Genomic DNA, 22522 nt, shown 5'->3' with positions numbered 1-22522 from the left:
CAGGCTGTTGGGACCGGGCCGAGCCCACTGGGAGCTGACCCCACAGCCCCCGGGGGCGGCTGAGCGTCCTGCCCTGAGCACAGCGCGGCTCCTGCCCCTTCGGTACAGCACCCGCTTAGTTTTCAAAATCCTGAGCGTTTCTCAGGCTGTTTGACGTGTCCTTATCAGAAGGTCATTGCATAATTGCATAGTTTTCTTTCCTTTTTTATTTTTTTTTATTTTTTTTTATTTTTTAAAAAAGGAGAGGTAGTTAATTGTTGAAGTTTTGGTGGCAAAATTGTCATTAATTTTGTAGTTATAGCTAAGAATTCCTTGAAATTATGTACTTAACGTTATTGTTTTCATTTTTAAAAATTGTTCTCTTTATCTGTCCCATCCTGATAACGTACAGCTGCTCCAGGTTGAGCAGGAGACCACGCCGTGTGTTGATTTAAGCTTGACAAATAATGAACTGGGGATGGGAGAGAAAGCCGGGGGACTGGCAGCTTTTTTCCCCCCTTTTTTTTTGGTGTGTAAGGGAACGGGGAACCTGGAGACTCCAGGACAAGTGCCTGGAAGATATTTGCTTTTACGGCGTTTTAATTCATGCCTAAAAATACCGTCTTGCCGAGTTCGGTGAATAGAATAGAGTGAAAGAATTTCAAAAGTCGGGAGTGGAGAATCTCAGCGCCGCCGTAAAACCATTCGGATTATTTATAAGGACGGAGCCGGGTGGCAGTGTTAATTTGACCACGTCTGTCTGTTTTAGCTATTAAATGACTGCACGCTTGTTGTGGCTGGTGAAATAGCATCACTTTTAATAGCCTCAAGATTTACCATTTAAAAAATAAGCAAAGGCGAAGCCACCGGGGGCCAGATCCTGCCGGTGGTGATCAGGATGAGGCTGAATCTCGGAGAAAGCGGTGAAAGCATTGTGGTCTTTTGGATCAGAGAAACACTTTTTCCCCGGGAAAAAGCTAAAAATGTGAGAAAAGGAGGGGGAAAGCACTTTTTTTTTTTTTTTTTTTAATGTGCTGATTGCTAATACCTGGGCTGCTCAGCTGCTCCCCAGCTTGCTGGGCTGTTTACCTGCAGGCGAGGCCAGCAGCTGATTTATTCTCCTGCGTTTTGGAGTCCAGCTCTGTGTGCCGAGCAGCACCGGACAGGCTGTAACGCTCCTTGGCTCCGGCGCAGGCTCCGTCATGGTAAATACACATAACCTTGCCCTTCTTTTCTGCTCTTTCTCCCCCAGTTGGAAGCCACTGTGCTCAAACTTGTGCCTCACAAACGCTCTTTTCTGGGGATTACAGTGATATATTTTAATTAATTAATTAATTAATTTGCTCGCAGCATTTGGCTTGAGGCTTTACAAGCTTTGGTGAGTGGAAAATTTATCAGGCTCGGGTGAAGCGGAATGGAAATGCACAAAAGTGCTGAGTTTTTCTCCGCGTTGAGGAAGAGGAGAATTATCGTGGTGATGAGTTTTGCCCAAGATCCACCTTTACCTTGTGTGAAAACCTTTGGCCTGATCGGGTCTGTCTGATGCTCTGCTGTCAGCTGTGGGTTTGCCTTGATTTGGGGCACTGAGGAGCAATCCTGCCCTGGTCCTGGTCCCTGGGGGGATGATGCCCACTTGGGGGGGCTCTGGGCTCAGGGGGTGCCCAGGCTCAGCAGCAGCCCCGTCCCCCCCCTGCCCGTCCCTGCGCAGAAGCTGCCAGCTGGAGCTGGAAGCGGTCCTCAGCGGGATACTAAGATAAATCAATCTGGTTTGAATCACTTCGGGTGAAGTGATCAAAGCCAAAAGTAAAGCTCTGGTAATGAGGACAAAAGATGCAGTTTTCATTCATAACAATACCGAGCTCTCCAGAAAAGGAAAAATGCCCCAGAGCAAACGCCAGCGATGAGTGATCAGCGCGATCAGTGTTGTCTTCTCCCTATTTTTTTTTCTGTAAATGAAGAATGTCCCAGCATCGCTAGTGCTGTCACAGCTCCGTCTGTGCTTAGTGTCATCCCCAGTTACATCGTGACCAGAGAGATGCAGCGGCTTCACCACTCGTGTCCCCGTGCTCGGGCAGGGATGTGTGTGCCATCGCAAAGCAGTTAAAAAGAAGTAGGTTTGCTTCGAAAGGCATAAAACCTGATAATAAATTAAAAAGAAATCTCTCTACCCGGTTATAAATCCTGATGATTTTTGGTTAATATACACAATTTTTAGTTTTATTTTGAGCCGTGTGTTCGGTATGGCTCGCCCCTGTAAGCGGCCGTTCGCTTACAGCACAGCTGTGGCAGCTAACATGCTGTGCAAATCGTACATGATGTTTCATAGTCACATACAGATAAATAAATGGCAGTAATTTTAAACCAGCCCTATTATGTTTTCCAAGCAATAGTTCAAATTACACAGCCCGGCAACAGCTTACAAGAAATCCATCAGAATTGGAAGGGGGAATAAAACTGCCATTCTCTCTACCTGTTTGTGCAGCTCCTTGCTAATGCAGGGAGAGCCCGACTGTTTATTTGGAGAAGTAAAGTTGTGGAAATATACTTGGAGGGTGTAATGTGGACAGCACGTGTTTCTGGGAGCTACCTGAAGTCTGCGTCCTAATCGCTTGCAGATGTCCCTGGGTCACTGATTTCCTATGGGCCAGCGAACGCCGCAGCGCCCACCCCTCCCGCTCGTCAAATTAAAAAAAAAAAAAAAAAAAAAAAAAAGGGGGTGGTGGGTATGGGGGGGGGGTGCGCCCGGCTTCTGGAACTTGTAAAATTGTTTGTTTGGGTTGTTTCCAGCTCCCATCCCACTGCTGCTCCTGAGTGATTTGGAAATTCTAGCTGCCAGGTCCATGTTCGGGTGGAACTATGATTTATTTGAAAAATAGAGAAATCTGCTATGGGATCACTTTTAGTTTGCTCAGGGTGGGGAGTTTATTTACACTGGGATTATTTATGTAAAAAAACTGCAGTTTTCTCTACTGAGTAATAAACAGGGATTTGTTTTATATATATATATCTAAATACAGGCTCACGTATGCATGTGCTCACATATACTGAAAATACATATATCTGCGTCTCGCTGCTCCTCTTTTATGCCAAGTGCATAGCCATGTGCCCGAGCACTGTATAAATATTTTATTTTACACATAAATCTTTGGACACGTCTAACAACGTAGATAACAACTTCCCTTGTTTGCAGCTAGTGTTGTGGTTCTCCCATGGGCGAAGGGCGCGCGGGGCCACCCTGCCCTCTCGCTCCTGGTTCGTGCGCGTCGCCATCCCTTCCTGCACCCGGTGGGCACCTTTAGGCACGGGAGACCCCAAAAGCACGTTCCTGGTGCTTTGGGCACATTTGCCCTGGTCGCTCTGCCGTTGGAGGTGCCCTTGTCCCTCCAGCGATGAGGGTTTGGATGAGGGTGGGAGCAAGTGCCGAGCCTTTTCCTAACCCAGAGGATGCTGCTGAGTGTGGAATGGTGTTTTCCTACTCCCAGGAAGACAGGGACATGGCACCGGGCAGCTCTTGGGCTTCTTCTCCAGTGGGAAAACCATGTCAAGGCATTTTTAAGGTGCCTGTTCTTGGCGGCAGCCGGATGGCCTGGGCAGGCACCCGGGCTTGCAGGGCTGGCGGGATGCTCGCAGCAAAACCACAGCCCCGAGACCTTCCCTTTCTCTTTGCCTGTTTCCTCCCTTATTTGCCCCATGTTGGTAACTCAGGGGGTTTCCTGGGATGGGCTGCCAAAGGGGCCGGGGTGAGGGTGTCCACAAGGTGCAGATATCCAAGGCTGGTTTTTAGTACCTGTCCCAGGGCTGGAGTAAGGACCGGTCCGAATTCAGACCAGCCCGGCCGCGGCTCCGTGCTGGGGATCCTCGCCAGAGGAGCCACGTTAATTTCTCTGTGAATCACCATTTACTCCATAAACAGAAATTATTATTATTTTTTTTTAATTTTATTTTTATTTAACAATGATAATTTATTCCATTTTCTTTCTATTTTCATTTGCTTTATTTGCATTCCAAAACCGAAAGAACGGCTGCAGCAAGAACAGCGTGCTTACGGTTAAAAGAAAACATAGCATAACACTCATCACATTAAAATTAATACAGCAAGGCAGACTATGATAGAAAAACAGAAATCAGGAGGGCAGGGCGTGCTGGTTTTTCTGCGTATGTCTGTCTACCTGTCTCTCCTATCTGTGACAGATTAGAAATATGCACTGGCCATTTAGCTTGGCAAAAATCGTACTTTTTTTGCACGAACATGAGAAAAAAAATCATCCTGCTGCTAAGTGGGAAAAGCTTATTCTGAGAATAACACCATCTAGCTCCCAGTTTTTACCTAGAAATGTTTGCTATATCTTAATAATAACACAGAAAGTCTCAGACTCCATGACAGAATATCGTTATATTTTCTGGTTTTAGGAAAAAACCTATTATAAATATGTCTCCGAATGGTGTATATATACCTTGGCTTGCAGTTTAATTTGCTGTCAGTCTGAAACCACTCTTTATCGTAATCCCGGGTTCCTACTCATAACATACAGAACGATTTTTGACTTTGAAGAAAGGGATGAAAACAGGTGCTCCCTTCAGAAAAGAGACAAAATGCTGCTTTCTCGGAGCGGGGTGAGAGCGTGATGGCAGGCAGTTATCTGGGAAACCCGACAAAAAAAGATGTCCCCCCCCACCTTTTTTTTTTTTTTTTTTACATTTAATTCTGAATCCCGCACTTGAGAATTTAGGGCTACAAATTCTACTTGCCGCACTTATCCAAAATAAACTCTGGCTGAAGAATAATATTTTAGCGGAGTAAATGAAACGGCCGCAAAAGAAGCATCATGAAAACATACCTTCGTGTGGAGCACGATTGTCGACTTAGTCCCGACCGGCTAAGCTCTGTCTTTTACAACCACTTAGGCTGGAGAGTGTGTACTGGGAATTCAGGGGGATCCAGAGAGGGAGATGACTTTTAATGTGGTGTTTTTAAACATAGCCCAGGTGCTCGCAACCGACTGTTGTGATCCCCCACCCAGTCTGTCCTCAGGTAGTTAACATTCACCAAAATATTGATGGCAGTTACCTTTCCTGCCAGCTCTTATCTGAGTGGGCTTGAGTAGGTCTTTGGCAGTGCCTGAAAGGAGGTATTGTTACCTTAAAAAAAAAATAGAAAAAAAAGAAAAAGAAAAAAAAAAAGGCAAAGAAAACTGAAACAGCCAAGTTTGGGAACAAAGGAAGGTTTGGATCCGTGCTGCCTGGGACAGTGCTGCACCATCCGTCCCGCACGGCTCCCTGCTCCATGGCCCCAGGCTGGTGCCTGCATGGCATCGGGGGTCTTTGCCCCCCAGGGAACTTGTTGTAGCTTCTTCTTTATCCCCTGTGTCCATCAGTGAGGCCTCTTAGTGTCCCTGTTTATCGCCTGAACTCACACTGTACAGAGAATGTGGATGTGTACATGTGACAAAGCGGATGTCAAATATATCAGGTCTTTGGGAATTTGTGAAGATGTAGTAAAATACTTTGCCTAGAAGAAGAGTGGTACCATGAGCTTCCCCTGACCTCAGAGCATCTGCAGATGCTGAGGCCAAGCCATGGGAAGACAGGCTTCTGTCTTCTGCTGCCCAAACAACTTTTCATGTGCTTTTTATTTAATTATTTGCTTATCTCGGATCATGTCATTTGCCCTAAGTTGGCTCAAAGGCTGATTTTCAGATCCAGACCTACTTTGGCCTGAGTCTTACGGGCTCCAACAGCCAGTCCCACCATGGTGTCCGAACAAAGCACACCGAGGAGGTCTGGTCCTCTGCGACAGCCTGAGCTGCCATCCCTGGGAAGGTGACAAACCTCAGGTCTCCAAAATTACCCGAAACTACACAGATAACACCCACATTTTTTCTGTATTACTGGGGTAGGAGGGATGTATTTTGGGATAGGAAAAAATCCCCCGAAGAAAATCAAATCCAGTCTTACTGGTCGTGCAGCATTTGTGAACGAAAAAGCCGGGAGCGGGATTGAGTGACTGGAGCCATGTGTGAAGGACACCTCTGGGGCTGGATAAGGCTCTTGAGCCAACAGCCAGCATTTATTTGACCGTTTCAGGGACCCCCGGGGCTCTGCCCTCCCAGGCAGGTCTGGTGCTGGTGATCAGCAGTGTTAGGACTGTCAGCAGCCAGTGCTTAGAGCTTGACCTTGCAGGCCGCTGAGTGCTTTCAGCTGACTCCGTGACTGCTCAGTGCTTTATGGCAGCATTCTGCAGCAGCTCATGGTGGCCCCAAGAAGGCTTTTTAGCAAGGAGCATCAAGGGTCCTCGCTTCAGCTGAGAAAATGAGGCTGTTTGCTCCAGCCACATGCCATTTCCCCAGCCAAACAGTTCCCTGTCAGCCCCAGATGCTGATTAATTTTCAACATCTTGTGCCTGACTTTATGGATCTAAGACCGTTGACTCGGAAAACAGGAAAGGTCAGCTTGAGAAACACCAAGCCCGCCGCGCCAGGCCTCGCATCCAAAACAAACAGATGCTGTGGGAAGCAGGCCGGCCAAAATGGCTGCCATGTGAGGGAGTTGCCGTGTGCCTCCCCACAATGCCGGCCCCATGTGAGGGCAGGGCTGGCAGCTCCGTGTGCCTCCCACCCTGCTGCCCTCCCGGCCCTGTCCTCTCCTCAGACAGCAGGATGGGGACGGTGTGGAGACCCTCACGGGTCGGGAACCAGAAGCGGTTTTAATTAAAAAGGGGAGGGAGAGCAATCGTCTGTTGAGGCATAGGAGAAGGAAAACACCATTGTTTGTAGTGTAGGATCCTGGTTTCTAATCTCCTTTGCACAAGGTGGGACAACACCCCGTGGCTGTGGCTCTGAGTGTTTTCTGTCCCGGCACAGTGTGACTGCTGATGGGCAGGAAGGAGAGGAAGAGGCTCTTAGCACACCGTCAGCTGCCCACCCGATTTTTGTGGCTTGTAGACAAAGAGCTTGGCCAAGGAGATTTACGGTGCTTTGCTGAAGTGCCTGTGCCCCTGCTGCGCCAGGGGATGGCTTGCTTAGCAGAAGGATGTCCTCAGGGAAAAGAAGGGCTGGAGGGATGTGGTGGTGGGTCTCATCTGTGTTGTGAGCTGTGCCTAGAACTGCCTCCTCTGCGGAGGTCCCAGCTGTGGTGAGCCTGGGGGGGGGGTCTCATTTCCACGCAGCCCCTGATACCTGTCCCAGGCCAAATCAACCAGATGGTTCCTGCTGGTCTCCAACTCATCAAATCAGGACCCCAACTCCTAATATAGCCCACCTGCACCTATAAAAGGGCCTACAGCTGAAGCATGGGGCTTGGCTTTTACAGAATTTTAAAGAGATGGTTTTGTTGTGGGATATCTAGGCATAATGTAGTCACTCTAATGGCCTTCCAAAATCCACACAGTTGGTGATTTGTGATAAAAAATAATAATTCTAAACCACAGTGCATCCTCCCTCTCTTTCCTTGTTCTCAGAGCTGCATCAGATGAACGGGCTTGCTGTGGCTGTATGCATGCGGGTAGGATGGGTCTGTGTTATCTCGGTGTCGGAACAGAAAATGGATATTTGTCTACTGTGATGTAAGGGAGGAAAAGATGACAAACTCATCTAGAAGCTTTTTGCCCAATCCAACTGCTAATATAGTACCCTGGGAAGGATGGCACGATTGCAGAACCCTGTTTGACCTGGTAAAGAAAAGGGCTGGAGGAAAAAATGCATCCAAGTTCTTTAGCTTGTGAACTTGGCCTTGGCAGGATGAATAAGGGGGTAACAAAGTCACTGCCATAATTGTGGTGTGTTTAGACGTGGAAAGGGATACTGCATTTCCACAGTAATTCCTGTTAGTGCTCCCCTGTCCCTCCCACCACCTCCAGATTAAATTTCTAAATGAACTAGGACGTTAGAGCAAAATCAGTAGCTGATTAGCCAGCCTGCTTGGCTGCAATCACACCTTTCAATATTGATTATCCACTCCTTGAATCTGATGACGTTGAGCATCTGCAGCGAGTGCTGCTCAGTGTTTCGTATCGGTGGCCGAGGACAATGATTTAAAGGGACAAAATGCCCGTGCGCTCGCCTGGCAAGCAGGAAATGAGTGCTCGTTTGCAACTATGTTTGAGGAACACGATCAGTTCTACCAGTGGTCCTAGCCTGCAGGCGGCTGGCCTGCTAACAGTGACCTGTCTGGGCATGTTGAAGTTTGCTGGGGAGGATTTGCGCTGTGCTGCTCAGCGTGCAGAAGTTCGGTGCTTCAGCTCTTGGAAGTCCGTTTGAAGCCAGGCTGGGATGAGATGCTCCAAGGTGTCCCCTCCGGGCTCCAGCTCTCCCTCATTCTTTTGTAGGTGGGAGCAATGTTTTCTTTTGCATTGTTGGTTCTTCTACTGAATGAACTCCAAAACCCGTGTGGTGCAAGAAGAACTAGAAAACCCTGTTCACAAAGCTTTTCCCCAAAGCCCAACGGCTGTGTGCAGACTTAAGCTAGCATGGCCTGCACCTAATTGATGTGGTGTCTGACCTTACCCAGCTCCTGGCTGGTGAAATGTCTTTTGTGGCAGAAGGCCAGGAGCCAGCCCTGGGCTTGTGGCCACCTTGGGGACAAGTGTGGCTGGTGATGCTCACAGTGGAGAAGCAGGGTGCTGAGCTGCTCCTGGAGCCCCACTGCTGCTGAGCCCCACATGCAGCACCTTCCTGGCATGGGGTTTGGGTAGAGTTCGGCCCCGGTGCTGCAGACAATGCAAATCCCACCTGCTCCCACCAGCTGCGAGCTTCGTCCCGGTCTAACCGCTTGTCTGCGTATCACAATGAGCCTCAAAGCTCCTGCATAAAATAACACTTTATTATTATTAATAATAATAAGTGGAGGTAATTTGTGATTCTTGAAACTGGCCCAAGCCACCAAATTCAGATCAAGATCTGACTTCAAACTCCCGAATGTGGGGGTTTGGGCTAGTCCCTATTTATACATGGGACCAGTTGTGAAATTTGGAGTTCAGATCCTAAGTCCCTTCATCCTGCCCCTGAGCTTTCAGAACTGCGGTTTGGCTCCAGGCCAATGTTTAACCATTATGAAAACCTCTCTATTTAAGGGCGTGCCACCTGTCTTTTTTTCTGTTGTTGTTGTTTAATTATGATGATCTTCGGGAGGGCAAATTGCTTTAATGAGATCCGCAGGCAACTGCGGGGTGATCAGTTGAAGCAGTGGGGTTTGCTGCGATGGAGACAGCCGTAGGGGCTGGTGAGCCCGTGTGAGCAGCGCGATGTGACCTTGTTGGTCTCTGTAGCAATGTTTGCATGCTTTGCCTGCTGACGAGGTGAGCCCCAGCCTTTGCAGTGGTACCGGCACAGGCTGCAGGAGTGTGGTAAACAGCGAGGGTAAGAGGTTCCAGCTGGGCTTTTCGGAGGAGCCGAGTGCTGGGCACAGCGTGAAGTTGTGCTCTTGCTGAAAGCCAGCCCCGGTGCTGGTGTGCAGCTCTTACACATCTGGCTCAAGAGTGCTAAAAAGAAGTCCCTCTGATCTCCCATGCCATAAATCTTGTTCCAGAGGTGGGAGAAGCTGTTACGCCGTTAGCAGGGTGGAGGGGTGAAAGCTTTTCCCATCACTGGGACATTCCTGAAAGCCTTCTCTGGGTAGATTCTCTTCGTGTCTATGTGCCGTGTGTCAACAGGGCAGTCCTTTGGCAGTCACCCCATCCATTGGCTTCCCCTCCTCTCCCTGACCACTTTCTGTCACAGAGCTCCATCCTTTAGGAGCTCCATCCTCTCCCAAACAGGCTTGAAAACAGCAAAAGGGTCAGTTTGTCTGAATAACAAAGTTCTCAGTCTGACAGATCCACGGACACACAGTGAAACTGCACACCTGTCCTTTGGAAAAACAAGCAGAAACAAAGGGCCGAGGCTGCGTTTTTGCTTGTGGCAGCTTTCAGGTTGAATATCCAGCGCGCTTCTTGGCTCGTCTTAGGTTTTTGAGGTTCAGCAAACACCGTTAGGGACGTTAGGTGTTTGGGTGCTGCCGTTGTGTGCTGTGTGTGCTCCCTGAGTGTCTCGGGGGTCACTGCCAGCACCCCCAGCAGCCGGTTTGGTGCCTGCGGTGCAGCCGACGAGCACGAGTCTCTCTGCGGTCCTCTGCAAAAGCGAACTCTACCATTTGCAAACCTGACCTGCGCTAGACAAGTTTTTTCAATACTGCAGGGTTTGTGCCATTCAAAACCATATAATAATAAAACCCCGACCTCCAACTACCTGATTGGCATTTTTATTAATAATCTTTCATGGCTGCAAACGTACAGCCTCTCCCTTGTTCCCACAAGCGTGGGTGGGAGAGGGTTTGCGTGCCGGGTGCGGAGGTGGGCGCGCGATGGCAGGCTGGCTTGGGCTGCTTGGCTGCAGCACAGCTCAGCTTCCAGGGCTAAGGAGGAGCCAAGCCAGTGGCAGCATTCTCCAGCATCGTTTTCTGCCATTCACAGCAATTTTTATTTATGTGTTTGCTTTTTCACATGCAGATGGCCGGCATCAATGGCTCAGCCTGTGGTTTGCATCCCAGAGCCAAGCAAGTCCTCTTGCCCTGGCTCAGCCTGCAAGCGTGCTGGCTTGCCCATGTCTACCTGGGCTGCTGCTATCTCTGCGAAGTGGGCAGCTCATTCCACAAGCTTCCAGCAGCAGCTTGCTGGCTGTTTGCATCATAAACTAGTGTTTAAAGTGTGGTTATGGTCAGAAAAGAGCCAGACAGCAACTGCAAAAATTACATCCTACTTTTTTTTTTGTTTCTTTTATTATTTTCTTTTAAATATTTGTCCCTTGTCAATAGCTGTCCATATCGAATTTGCTCCGTTTATGAGTTGCAGTGAGATTCCTCACTCTCCAGCTGAGCATGGCAGCTGGAAGCTGCTTCCACTCCGTGCTTTGCATGGCAGGAGCAAAGCACCGGGAAGCACTGCCGAGGCACACAGACATGCAGTACCGCTGCCTCGAGCCACGCAGGCATCCAAGGCGTGTGCAGGACCCTGCTTGGACCAATGCTTGCCCCGCCATGCCTGGACTCCCTTTATGTGGGCTGGGTGACTGGGAGGATGTTGTCTGCGTGTGGACTCCCAACAAGCGTGGGTTTGGGAAGCCCTGGAGAGGGCTGCGAGCGAGGCGGTAGGGCCCCAGAAGAAGACTTCAACCCCGTAGAGCTGGCAGCAGAGGTTTGCCCATCGGGTTTCCAGCGAGAAGTGGCTTTTCCCTAGGAGGAAAAGCCACCGGCAGGCTGGTGACCATCCCACAGCGGGGATGGCTCGGACCAAGAGGGCTCTGCTGTGGGAGCTCTGGCGCGGAGCGATGGAGACTTGGCCTCCGCTCCACCGTCAATGGATTTTATTGTCCTGCGGGGTTTTGCTCCAGCACTTAATTCAGCAGCTCCATTCATTTTGATCGGTACGTACATATATACCTTGGCACCTGGCTGCCAGCACAGGCCAAACGGCGTTAGGCGGCCCCGGCCAAAAAGCACAGGGCGAGGTAGGGAGGTTGCTGAAAAATTCCTGCCCTGCTCGGGTGAAGTTCCTAGAATCTGCGGGGAGGTACGGGGCGAGCGCTGGCACCCGCGTGGCCTCGCCGCCTTGGCCAAGGGCTTGAGAAACTTCTCAGCTTGACTTCGAGCCGCTCCGTAAAAATTCAGGACAAACGTTGGAGGTAAACTGCTAAATCAGGTCTGCAATCCCTTCCTCCGGAGTCAGATTCCACTCCTGGGCCGCGTCCCCAGGACATCTGGAGAGGGGAGGGGGACGTGAGAGGTCGAAATCTGCTTGGCCCCCCTGCCGGCGTGAGACCTCCTTGGGTGAGGGCAGGGCCCGGGGGGGGCACAGCACCAGTCCCTGGATGAAATGTAGCTGAGGTCTGGCTGCCACGCACACAGGGCAGGTTTTGTGTGCCGAGCTGGGGGCGCGCCTCCCTCCCTCCTCGCAGAGGTGAGACATCCAGTTGCTGAAGCTGGAAAAAGCCCCGGCCCGGCTCCTGAAATCCTCCCTTCTCTTTTCCCCCCTCCGCATCGCGTGTCGCTCTTTGGAAGGATTCGTGCGGAGAAAAGACCTCGCCTGACCCGGCCCTGCTCCGCGCGGGTGCTGGCAGGACCGCGGGGCTGCCTTCTGTCACCCCTTGGGAACAGCGTGGTCCAAAAAGGCTGCCGTAAAGAAATGAGTTTGGCGTTTGGTGCTAATCGGGGCAAAAACAGGGCTAGAGACGCTGCTTCTGGGGAAACCTAGCCCGTGGTGCAGGATGGGTGTGATGGCTCTGGTTGAGAAGCAGTGCAGGGCACTGGGACAGCCAAGCTGAGCATCCGGCTGTCAGCTCGCCCTCGGGTGGGTGCCCGAGCCCCCAGAGCCACCCCGGGGTGGGTGGGCAGCAGGGTCAGGCCCTGCCCCTCCGCTGCCTGGGGCTCGCCAGGGCTGCACCCTGCTTGCAAACACCTTTGTGCCTGTTTTTTTTGGGTTTGGTTTGGAGGAGACCTAGGGAAATCATGGGAGTAAAGCAACTCCTTCAGGGGCTCGAAGCCGCTTTGATAAAGGGTGTTCAGAAATCCCAGAAATCCTTATTTTCTGCCTTCTTGGGAAACTGGAACTTCTTGGCGCCGTTGCTCCGTGCACATCACAATGCGATGAAATTTCGAAGGACCTGCCAGCCAGCTTCAGGACAGAAAAAAAAAAAAAGAGTTCCAGATATTGCATTGCTCTGTGGGGAAAGAGCAGATGGGCAAAGCATTTTTTGCAGGTTTCTGCCTGTGACTGTGAAGAGAAAGTGGTTAGTGACTGTAGGTCTGCAAAAAATTAAATCAGTCATATTTCCTAGTCTGCCTGAAGCTCTGAAGTCACAAATTAATTTTACTTTGGCATGGGTCGAGTTGTTGGCCTCCTGGGGCTCCCTTTGGCCAGGCTACTGATGGGGACAGTAACCAAATATGACAGGGCTGCATGTTGCATTGCCATTTTCTTTACAGAGCCCCGCTTCCTTAACATTAGGTAGGATTTATGATTTCTTCTTTGATATGACAGCCAATAAAGAAAGGTATCTTTAGTCCAACTTAAAAAAAAAAATAATATATATGTATATATATCTTTTTTTAATCTTTTTTTCTTTTTTTTCTTTCTTTTTTTTTTTTTTTTTTTTAAGTGAAAAAGTTCCACTTTTTATAGTGTTTTTGCCCTAAATTTCATGTTGAGGGTGGGATGGACCATGGTCCAGGGGAGGATCAGGCCAGGAAGGGGAGCGAGGATTTTTCTAGAAGAACTCCATCTTGCTGACCCTGCTCTCTCTGCCTTCAGTGCTAAAGGCGGATTCCTCCCTGATGAACGAAGAGCAGAAAGGTGCCCCCCAAACAGCCGAGGTCCCATTTCCCAAGGGGCTCCCAGTCTGGGTGGCTTTGGTGGCTTGAAATGTCAGCTTGTGGCTCCCACTGCAAAGTGATGGGGTTTTGGAGCAGCCTCAGGTTCCTGCAGCTTTGTCGCCCTGGGGTTTGGGCTGTTGGATCACAGAGTCCCTGTCTGCAAACGGCTGCTCCAGTCTGAGCTTTTATCCAACCCAGAGCAACGTTTACATCCATATTTTTGGACGCAGGTGGGCCAAAATACCCAGCGAAGGTTGCTTCTCACAGCGCCCGCTCAGCAGCCTGACCATCAGGAGAAAGCAACAGAAATCTGTTCTCACAGCCTTCCTGGCCCAACTTTCCACTTAGACAAAAGTTCTGTGGGAAAATAATATATATATAAATAGTTATACACGCACACACATTGCCTTTGAGGTGTCCCCACGTGCCGGGTCCCAGGGCTTTATGTCAAGGACCCTGCGGGAAGGCAAAGTCCCCTGCCAGTGCCACCCCAGGAGGCACCTCTGGCACTGCTGGAGACCTTGACATCCCTTGGCCAAACACTGATAAAAAGCGATCACACAAAGTGTGGGAAAGTCGGCTGGGCCGGCTGAGCCCGCCTGCTCCCCGGGCACCGCTGCCGCCCGCAGCTTTGCTCCCGTGTTTGATTTGAGCGGTGAAAGTCCACGGGAGGAATGAGAGGAATCCCGCCGGGCTGCGCGCGGGGCAGGCAGGGGCTGGTGCCTGTTTTGGGAGTCACTTCTTTAACAGATCTGATTTTTACCACCTCCCCGAGGGCTGTAGAGATGGTTGTTGGAAAATGGAAGCTCCCCTCGTTAGATGCTACCGAAAAAGATCTTTATTTCTAAGTCTGAGGTGTGTTCCTGGCCCAGAGTGCTCTGAACCATCTCATTTGCCCATCACATAATGAGCGTCTTTAGCCATGAATCGCAAGAGTGGCTAAAAGATGCAAAGTCCAGGTGCAAAGCATCTGATTTTGGGGCTACATGTTTTTAAATCAAAGTCCTTGCAGTGCCCGTATCTGCCTGTGGTTAATGGATTACAGCTGCAAATTGGCTCGGCCGGCACCTGACCCGCAGTGCCCCGGCCAGGCTCCAGGATTGAACCGAACAGGGCCGAGAACTATCGACAGGTTGGGAAAGCCCCGGCTCTGAGGATATTTGCCTTAAAATTTCAGCCCCTGGAACCGTGTGAATCCGGACTTTTCCTACCTGATAGCTGAATTTCATCAGAGCCGCTTTCCTGAGTGACCCCGAATGATGCGATAGCCAGGCAACCTTTGCATTTATTATTTCTGTTTAATGAGTGATTTAATTAAAGGGCGAGTGTTCTGTGAAGGCTGGGGACACCTCTTGCTTGTAGCATGTGGTGTGCGTGGTCTTCATGCCGGAGGTGGTGGCATTGCCTGTTTTTTTTTTCATCTGCACCCCATGATGTGCTCGAGGAGATGCTAAATGTGTTACACCACTGGGGACCATGGCCGGCAGTGGGTACAAGGCAAAACTCCTTCCCAAAACACACATTGCAGTGACTGTCACGTATTTTGAAGGCATTATCCCCAGCAGACAGCCTTTTGGGGTCGGGCTTTGTTGCTGTAGAACCGGCTCACGAGGACCAGCATGTGCTGGTGCGTGGAGGGCAGCTCTTGGCTGCCCGCGCCCGCTCTCCTCCTGCCCGTTTTGCCCTGCTCTGCTGTTTTCTCAGGCTCTGCTGGGAGGGGTGGATTAAAGGCCGGGGTGTGTTTGGTTTGGAGGGTGTAACCGTTCATGGAAGTGTATTAGAATGGGATATTTGGAGGTGCCGAAGTGGGGGCAAGTCCTCTAAAAGTTGGCTGGGGGCCTGTGTTCCTAAGTCACTTCGCTCCTGGAAAAACCCCATGTTCAGTGTTGGTAGGGCCGCTTTGGGATCAGGTTGCTCTTGGGAGTTGACTTCCATTTCCTGATATCCGTCCGAGATGTTGCTTTACATACCACCCCCTGCCACTTTGCCTGGTTCTCTGAATGAGTCTGCAGCACAGCTGGGTGCATCTGAGAAATCTAAAATAAAGGAGTTACGTTATTAAGAAAAAATACTTCCCAGTAGACAGCTCCTGATGTGCTTTTGGGCATTCCCCGTTGGCTCGGGCTTTGCTGCAGCTGCTGTGCGATGGCCGCGTTCGGGGTGCTGGGCGGGATGCCGTGTGGGGCGCTGGGCACAGCTCGGCTGTCCCACGTCCCTGCTGCATCGTCTCTGTGTAGCATGGCTTTGTGGAGGATGGGTTAGGGTAGGATCCAGCTTGAGGTCCTCCGTGGGATTTAGCAGTGTGAAAACTCAAGATTTTTTCCTCCTGATTCTACCAAAGGCCTTCCAAGATGGGTGTCTCAGCTTTCCAGCAGACCAAAGTAAGGCCGAGTGGGCACGGACTCCGCAGCCACTTGCTCTTCCCCAGCAGCTGCTTTCGGTCCAGCTGCTCCTGCCCGGCTGATAAAAAGGACGAGCATCCCCGAAACCTGGGGCATGGGGGCGCCTGGCACGGGCCAGCCCCGGGTGAAGGCAAAATGCTCTAACACGTCCACCTTGGGACGAGCTACGAGCCCTGGGCTGGGGGTCGCAGGCAGCAGGAGCGGCGTTGCCTGGCCCTGCCTGCCCCTTGCCTTGGCCTCCGCTTGGGGAGCGCTCGGGCTCCTCTTCGCCAGGCTCTGCCTGCTCCTTTTGTAACTGTGCTCGCACGGAAATCTTCAAAGGCTCGCTCCTATCAATTTTCCCCACCATATGTTCTCATTAAGAAATTTATTGTGCACTTTATCTTAGGATTATTTGCCATCAATTAATAAAACATGTTGCAAGCTTCAAATGAACATTCTCCCCTGCCCGCTTCCCTTTAACGAGGGAAAGGAAAGAGAAATAGGAAAAAAAAATCACCATGACAGATGGTGTTTTTTAACCTTTCTTTTGCCCAATCTGGGGAAAAAAGAATTCTTAGAATATTGACATGGGTTTTTAATTATGACTTACATCACTCAAAGGCCTGATCCAAAGCTCAGTGAGCCCAGCACACAGACTGCCAGCCCCGAATACGTTCACGGCGGAATGAATATGGATGCTGACACAGGGGCACGTGCCAGAGCAGGGACTGAGGGCTGCGGTGGGATGGTGTCAGCTCAAAAACTGCTCCCAGTTGCATTTATTGTCAGCCAAAATGTCGTGTCATCCTGGGCAGTGGATGTCTGGTCTTGTAGGTGATGGTAGGATGTGATGGTGGCTTAAGAAAGTGGGATTTTTTTATTTTTTTGTAAGAGTTCCCGAAGGAGGAGTGCTTCCCTGCCATGGCCCTTCACATGGGGATTATAATCCCCAAATTAGCGGAGGTGACGTGGAGGGAGCCCACTGCCCCCCTTTGTGAGCCCCTCCGTCCCCATTCCCGCTGGCTGAGGTGGGATCGTGCCTTCCCCTCCTGCTGTTTGCATTTCTGGGCTGGCTGACAGCCGCTTCCCAGGGCTGCTGTTAGGGAGCCGGGGCGGGAGGAAAAGCAAACACCAGGTCCAATATCAGCAGCGCCCGCGGATGCTGCTGGGACAGCCTGTACCCTGCCCGGCACTGCCTTTGTGTCTGTGCCTACCGGGGAAAATAAACACAAAAATAATGCACACAGACGGGTTTCTTATATAAATAAATGTCTGGGGAGCGACCTGGCTGCGGGTAACCTGCTGGGAAAGTCCTGCTCCGATGGGAATTATGGAGTTAAACAGCGCCGCCTCACCTGGATGTGTCTGGGCTTTGATTTATACTTCTGATTGGATGTTTGCCTGGCCTGATCAGAGACTTTGGGCAGCACCTCGTGTTGACACTTGGTGTTCAGCTCTAGGTAAAGTTTAAACAGGACTTATCATGGCTCTGACACCTCGGGAAGGCTTCCCTGCTTTAATAGCATGCTTCGTGCCATCTCTTGCGTAGGTTTGTACGGTGCTGCTGTTCTAGGCATGAAAAAAGAAAAAGGTAGGCTTGCAGAACACGTTCATGAAATAGCTTACTCAAATCCTCTTCTAATTTTAAAATAACCCCGTTGCCCTTGACTCATGTGCTGTTTCCTTGCTCGCTCAGGCTGGGGCAGCTCTGTGCTGGGAGCTGATCCACTCAAGACCGGGGACAGGATCCACCCCACCCACCCCACTGCTCAAGTCTCAAACACAAGGAGCAGCAGAGAGGAGAGCTGAAAGCGGAGTTTGCCCCCACTGTTCCAGCAAGTCTGTCTGTCTGACGCCCTGCCACAGGCTCTGGCTCTGGCAGAGCTGCTCCTGTGGCCCTTTTTCCCAGCAGCAGAAGCCGTATGGCATTTATCGATCAGGTAGGCTTGTCCTTGAGTGGCACCGAGAGTCGCACGCTCAGCTAATCACTCCCAGCTCGTGCTAAATAACATTGAACTAATTTAATTTTATCCCCCCTCCTTCTTTTTTTATGAGTATCAATTAAGAAAAAAAGCAGCAGCACATAATTACAGCACCTTGAAGTGTAGCGTTACTGGGCCAAAGGCTGAAATGAGGTTACGATACGACAGCCTTTTATCTCGGATCTGATAGGTGTGTTATTCATTGTATTAAAAGTTTGCCAAGAGAGGCTTCACTGAAAATTAACCCATGTTATCACAGTGAGTAATATCCTGGTTTTATCATGTGGAATAAATAAATAACACAGACTTTATGCTTTTGCTTAATGAGGTTACGCTGAGTGCAGCGCGAGGAAGCAGCGTTAAGGCTGATGCACGAACAGTGATTGTGGTGAGCTCAAACTGGAACAGAAAGTGCCCCCAGTTTTCTTGCATAACAGCAGAGCTTATATTACTATTAATTACATTATGCAACTGGGATAGGATGGAAGTTGGCTCTATCTAGCAACAGACCTGGGTGAAAAACTCTTTGCAAACATCTCTGTGATTTCTGAGGAAAATTCCACACCCGCGCTGCTCCCGGCACTGCCTGGTGGGGTCGGGCAGTTGCCCGGCGTTGTGCCCCCTGCCCACACAGCGCTTTGGGCTCTGCCTTTCCCACTTGCTCCCTTCTGGGCTCTTCCCTCCGCAGTCCCCACCTCCGTGCTCTGCACCGCGAGATGGAAAACCTGGGACTCGTGAAGTGATGTGGATTACTGGGAGCACTGATGGGGGAAAAAAGAAGAAACTGTGGCAGCCGAGGTCTGTCGGACACAGCATGTTTCTGGCTCTCCTGAGCACGTGCGATGGGCCAGAAACACTGGGCCACGGACGGGCACTTTCCCCAGGGGGCTGGCAGGGGTGCTGTAGGTGAGCAGTTAAGCCCTACTGACGATGCTGGTGGCACTTGGCTGAAGTCTTCTGGCTGCCCTGGAGCAGACACCGCGAGCCATGGCACTGCTGCGGGTAGGGCTGTGCCGGCAGGGATGGCTTTGGCCATCAACGGGCCTGATCCGGGGAATGTCGTTAGGGTTTCCTTTCTGCTGCAGAGAGATGAACAGCCCGACTCTGGACTTCATTACTGGGAGCCTGAAATTGTTTCACGTGAACAAAAGGATCGGCCGGGACGTTAATCTCCTGCACCTGTTTAGCTTTGTTCCAACCCCGCTCTGCCCGCCTTGCGTCAGCATGCTTGACGGCACAGGTGAGGAGAAGCCAGCAGCAACGGAGGAATTAACCGTGCTCGTACCCAGCTGAGCACCACGCCGGGTGGGTTTGAGCTCCCGAGCTGGCCCAGGGGAGCCTGGATGCCTCCCGTGCACACTGAGCCCACGGCCCCATCCTGCTCCAGAGGAGGGGGCCGGGCTGGCTGTGTCCCCAGGGACCCTCGGCCCATCGCAGGGGGTGGCCTGTCCCAGCCCCAGCTGCACCCAAGTTTCCCTTCCAAAGAGGGACTTTTTTCTCCCTCTCCAAAATAATTACACTTGAAGAGCTTAAAAAAAACCAAACTAACTGCTTGTCGCTTTGTGCCAGTGGATGTTAATAATCCCAGGACTACTCTCATCCTCTGGGCTATCACCAGCTGTAATACCTCCAGAAATTGCTCAGGTAGCTTTAATTACGCTCGTGCCTTTTCTTTCAGCCCTTGTTATCTCCCGCGTTCCTCCGGGCTGGGAGCAGGGGCACGGCACTGCAGTCGCTTCTCTAAAGCGCCTTTGTTTTCCCTGTGCAGGTATTAAGTCGATGGCACAGCAGTCCCCGGGCGCACTGGGTTCACTTTCCTGCCCCTGCCAAACGCAGACCTTGGGCATGGAGCGAGCCCAGTGCAGGCAGCCCAAGCCATGGACCCGCAGGAATGTGCGTGAACAGAGCCAGATTGTTCCTGCACGAGAAGAAGGGAAGAGAGGGAGAAGGAGAGAAAGGGAAAAGCAGAGGGGGGAGAGGACGAAGAGCTGGAGGAAAGAGAAAAAAAAAACAAAAAACCCTGTCTGTGCATGGAGGAGTATCTCTGCAGATATTTGCAGGACGGTGTGGTTAAGAGAACATGCTGCTTAGAAAAGTAATAAAGAATCCTCCCTCCCATGCTTGCCTGTAAGAGTACGGTCTGTGCAGTAAGCCTTGACGTATTCACATACACAGTAGCAATGAAATTACAGTTGCTGAAGTGTCCCAGGGAGTCACACTGCACTAGGTATCAGGGAACTGTGCTGAGCACTGAAGTGAACAGAAATCAATTGGAGGTGTAGGGGAAAAAAAAACAATCTCCCCTGGGTCTATCATTGGTGGATGTTGGGGAAAGTGTCTTGTTGGCTTTATTAAAAAAAAAAAAAAGAGAGAGAGAGAAAGAAACAGATGTAAAGGGCGTCTCTGACACCATATCCGCTAAAATATCACACGCAGCACTAAGCTGAGAAATAGTCTGTCATCACACTCCCGTACTTAAAATCTACTCAAGCCATAAGCTCTTCAGGGCAGGAATCTGTTAGCTATTTGGTGCTGCTTCCTGAGCGTACTGCATCCTGATTATGGAGCGTCTCACATGTAGGAGAAATTGTAACGGGAGCAATGGTGACGTCCTCCCGGAGCGGCAGCGCAGCTTTCGCTCGTGTCAGTGCAAGCGAGAGCAGGGTGGGCGACCGCACCGGGGCGCAGCCCTTGGCAGTGTATTTTTCCCCCCGCACAGCAGTGGTCTTCCCTCACCTGATACTTTGCAGTCACACAGCGTTTAATTCTCACAAGGCTCAGTGAAGTTGAAACAGCGTTTTCTGTTTTACAGGGAGGCACAACACTACTGAGTCCGAGGAGTCGTGGGACTTGTACAAAGCCCTCCGGAAGGTGAGAGAGACCCTGGCCATGGAGGGGAGAAAACCCACCAGATTCAACTCCAGTCCCTGTTTTTCCCCCTTTATAACTAGACGGATGAGGAACTGGCACAAACCCTGGAGATAACCGGCTGAGACCCTGCTGCCCTTTAATCAGCCTCGTTCCACCCCTGCAGCACCGTGGGCTGAAGCAGGTTGGTCCCTGTCTGGGGTGGGCACAGGGTGGACCCGAGGACTCGTGCTGGTTTGTAGTCATTCTCTGTTGGCAGATAACTCCAATCTATACTGTATTTATTTCTTTTTTCCACCAGAGAACAGGCGAATTATGTGTTTGGGCAGTGCTGTGAGGGGGCTGAGGGAGTTGCTGCGTTGTGGGCTGGGTGGCGAGGGGAGACCTGACCGGCAGCAGCCCGGGGCTGTCATAAAAGAAACTGAAACGGGAGTGTTAATGCTTTAGCCAAATTATGGAAAAATAGTCTAATTGTTAGAAAATAAATGGTTAAAGTAGCCTGTCTGGGAGCATCTGGGAGCATGCTGCAGCACCTGGGAGGCTCGGGGACAAGCACAAGGCTGGAAGGGTGCTTGGGAGCACTGTGGGGGTGTGCGGGGAGGCAGAACCACAGGGTGACTGCAGCCGGGGAGCACCCTGCTGGCCTCCCGTCCAGCCCCACTCAAACACAGCCAACTGCTCCGGGTTGCTCCGGGCACGTCCAGTCGAGGTCTGAACGTCTCCAAGGATGGAGGTCCCACAACCTCTCCAGGTCCCCATTCCAGTGTTTGACCACCCTGATGGTGACAAGAATTATTCCTAATGTCTTGTGTCCCCACTTGTGACCACCACCTCTTGTCCTGTCCCCTCCAAGAGCAGCCTGCCCCTATCTTCTCCGTACCCTCAGGTGAGGCAGTTGAAGACAGCAATAAGATTTGACCCCTTCCTTTCTCAGGCTGATCAAACCCCGTCCTCTCGGCTTGTCCTCAGCTCTCCACCAGCTTGGTGGCTTCTGATGGGCTCAAGCCAGAACATCCACGTCTTCTTCAGAGGGGGGAAAACTGGTCATGGTACTGTAGATGTGGTCTTGTACGTGGTGAACGTGCTTGGGTGAGCTCCCCTTAGCTTCATGGCACTGGTCCTTTCAGAGATAAAATGATGTGCTGGCAACGGCAGCCCCTGGGTGTAGGTGCGTCCGTGATGCTTGACAGCATTGAATCAACGCTGTCAAGGGTTTGGTTCTGGTGCTCTGGTCTTGTCCCACTCCTGGTGCCTTCAGGACGTGTCTTCAGCCAGCGTGGTCCACTGCTGACACGAGTCAGATCAACTCCACTGAAGCCATAAGCGCCCAGAACAACAATCTGCTGGGAATTATGAATAAATGCAAATAGTGTTTGTTTGATTTACTTTTCAGGCCTGGCCAGGAAACCTTCAAGTAGCAGCACTTTCCCTTCTAAGCAGGTAAGTGCCTTTTTAAAACATACACGGGAATGTCTGTGCTCCTCTGTTTATGGCTATAAATCTTTCTGTGCCTGAGCTCCTAAATAGTGACTTACGTGGTAACTCCGTGACATTCACAAATGTGAGCAGCTGATGGATGGATCAGCCTCAGCACATCCTGGGCTGCCTGTTCCGAATGGGAATGGGGAGAGAAATGTGGAGAGCAGAGGAGAAGGGGGCCGGAGGGGACCTGGCCAAGCGGGAGCTGCTGGGGGGGCTGAGGTCCCAGTGGGGCCAGTGGGGCTGTGTCCCTGCTGCTGTGCACGGCAGTGGGGATCTTGGTTCAGGGGGACTTGTTCCAGGTGGGGAATGCGGTCTGAATGGGAACATAAGGACGTTATGAGAAAAAATGGTGAATGATCAGATCAGCTGAGATTTTTGGCTAAAGTAATTTGGTTTAAATTTTATAATAAAAAACATTGTTTTTTATTTTTTTTTTTTTATTTTTATTTATTTTTTATTTTATTTTGTTTTATTTTATTTTATTTTATT

General features: G+C 50.8%; 1 protein-coding gene across 16 annotated transcripts in view; it reads left to right on the top strand.

The window, feature by feature from the left end:
• The window catches only part of LOC121057155, a 190494-nt gene that overhangs the window by 134580 nt on the left and 33392 nt on the right, over positions 1-22522 (top strand). For 7 of the 16 annotated variants that reach the window (XR_005813664.1, XR_005813665.1, XR_005813667.1 and 4 more), the window contains exons 3-5: positions 20496-20554; positions 20635-20735; positions 21945-21991. Coding sequence is in view for 2 of the 16 variants with exons in the window: in XM_040530926.1 (XP_040386860.1) it covers positions 18773-18923; positions 20496-20554; positions 21945-21991 (257 nt within the window). In the remaining 14 variants the exon portion in view is untranslated. Of the gene's footprint in view, positions 1-16928; positions 17642-18768; positions 18924-20495; positions 20555-20634; positions 20736-21944; positions 21992-22522 lie in introns of those variants that run through there. The other 9 variants (XR_005813671.1, XR_005813672.1, XR_005813663.1 and 6 more) reach the window with 3 other exon arrangements.

The sequence above is a fragment of the Cygnus olor genome, chromosome 18, assembly GCF_009769625.2.
Source record: "Cygnus olor isolate bCygOlo1 chromosome 18, bCygOlo1.pri.v2, whole genome shotgun sequence".
NCBI lineage: Eukaryota > Metazoa > Chordata > Aves > Anseriformes > Anatidae > Cygnus > Cygnus olor.
Note: the sequence above shows the minus strand (reverse complement) of the source record. Positions and strands in the feature narration are given on the sequence as shown.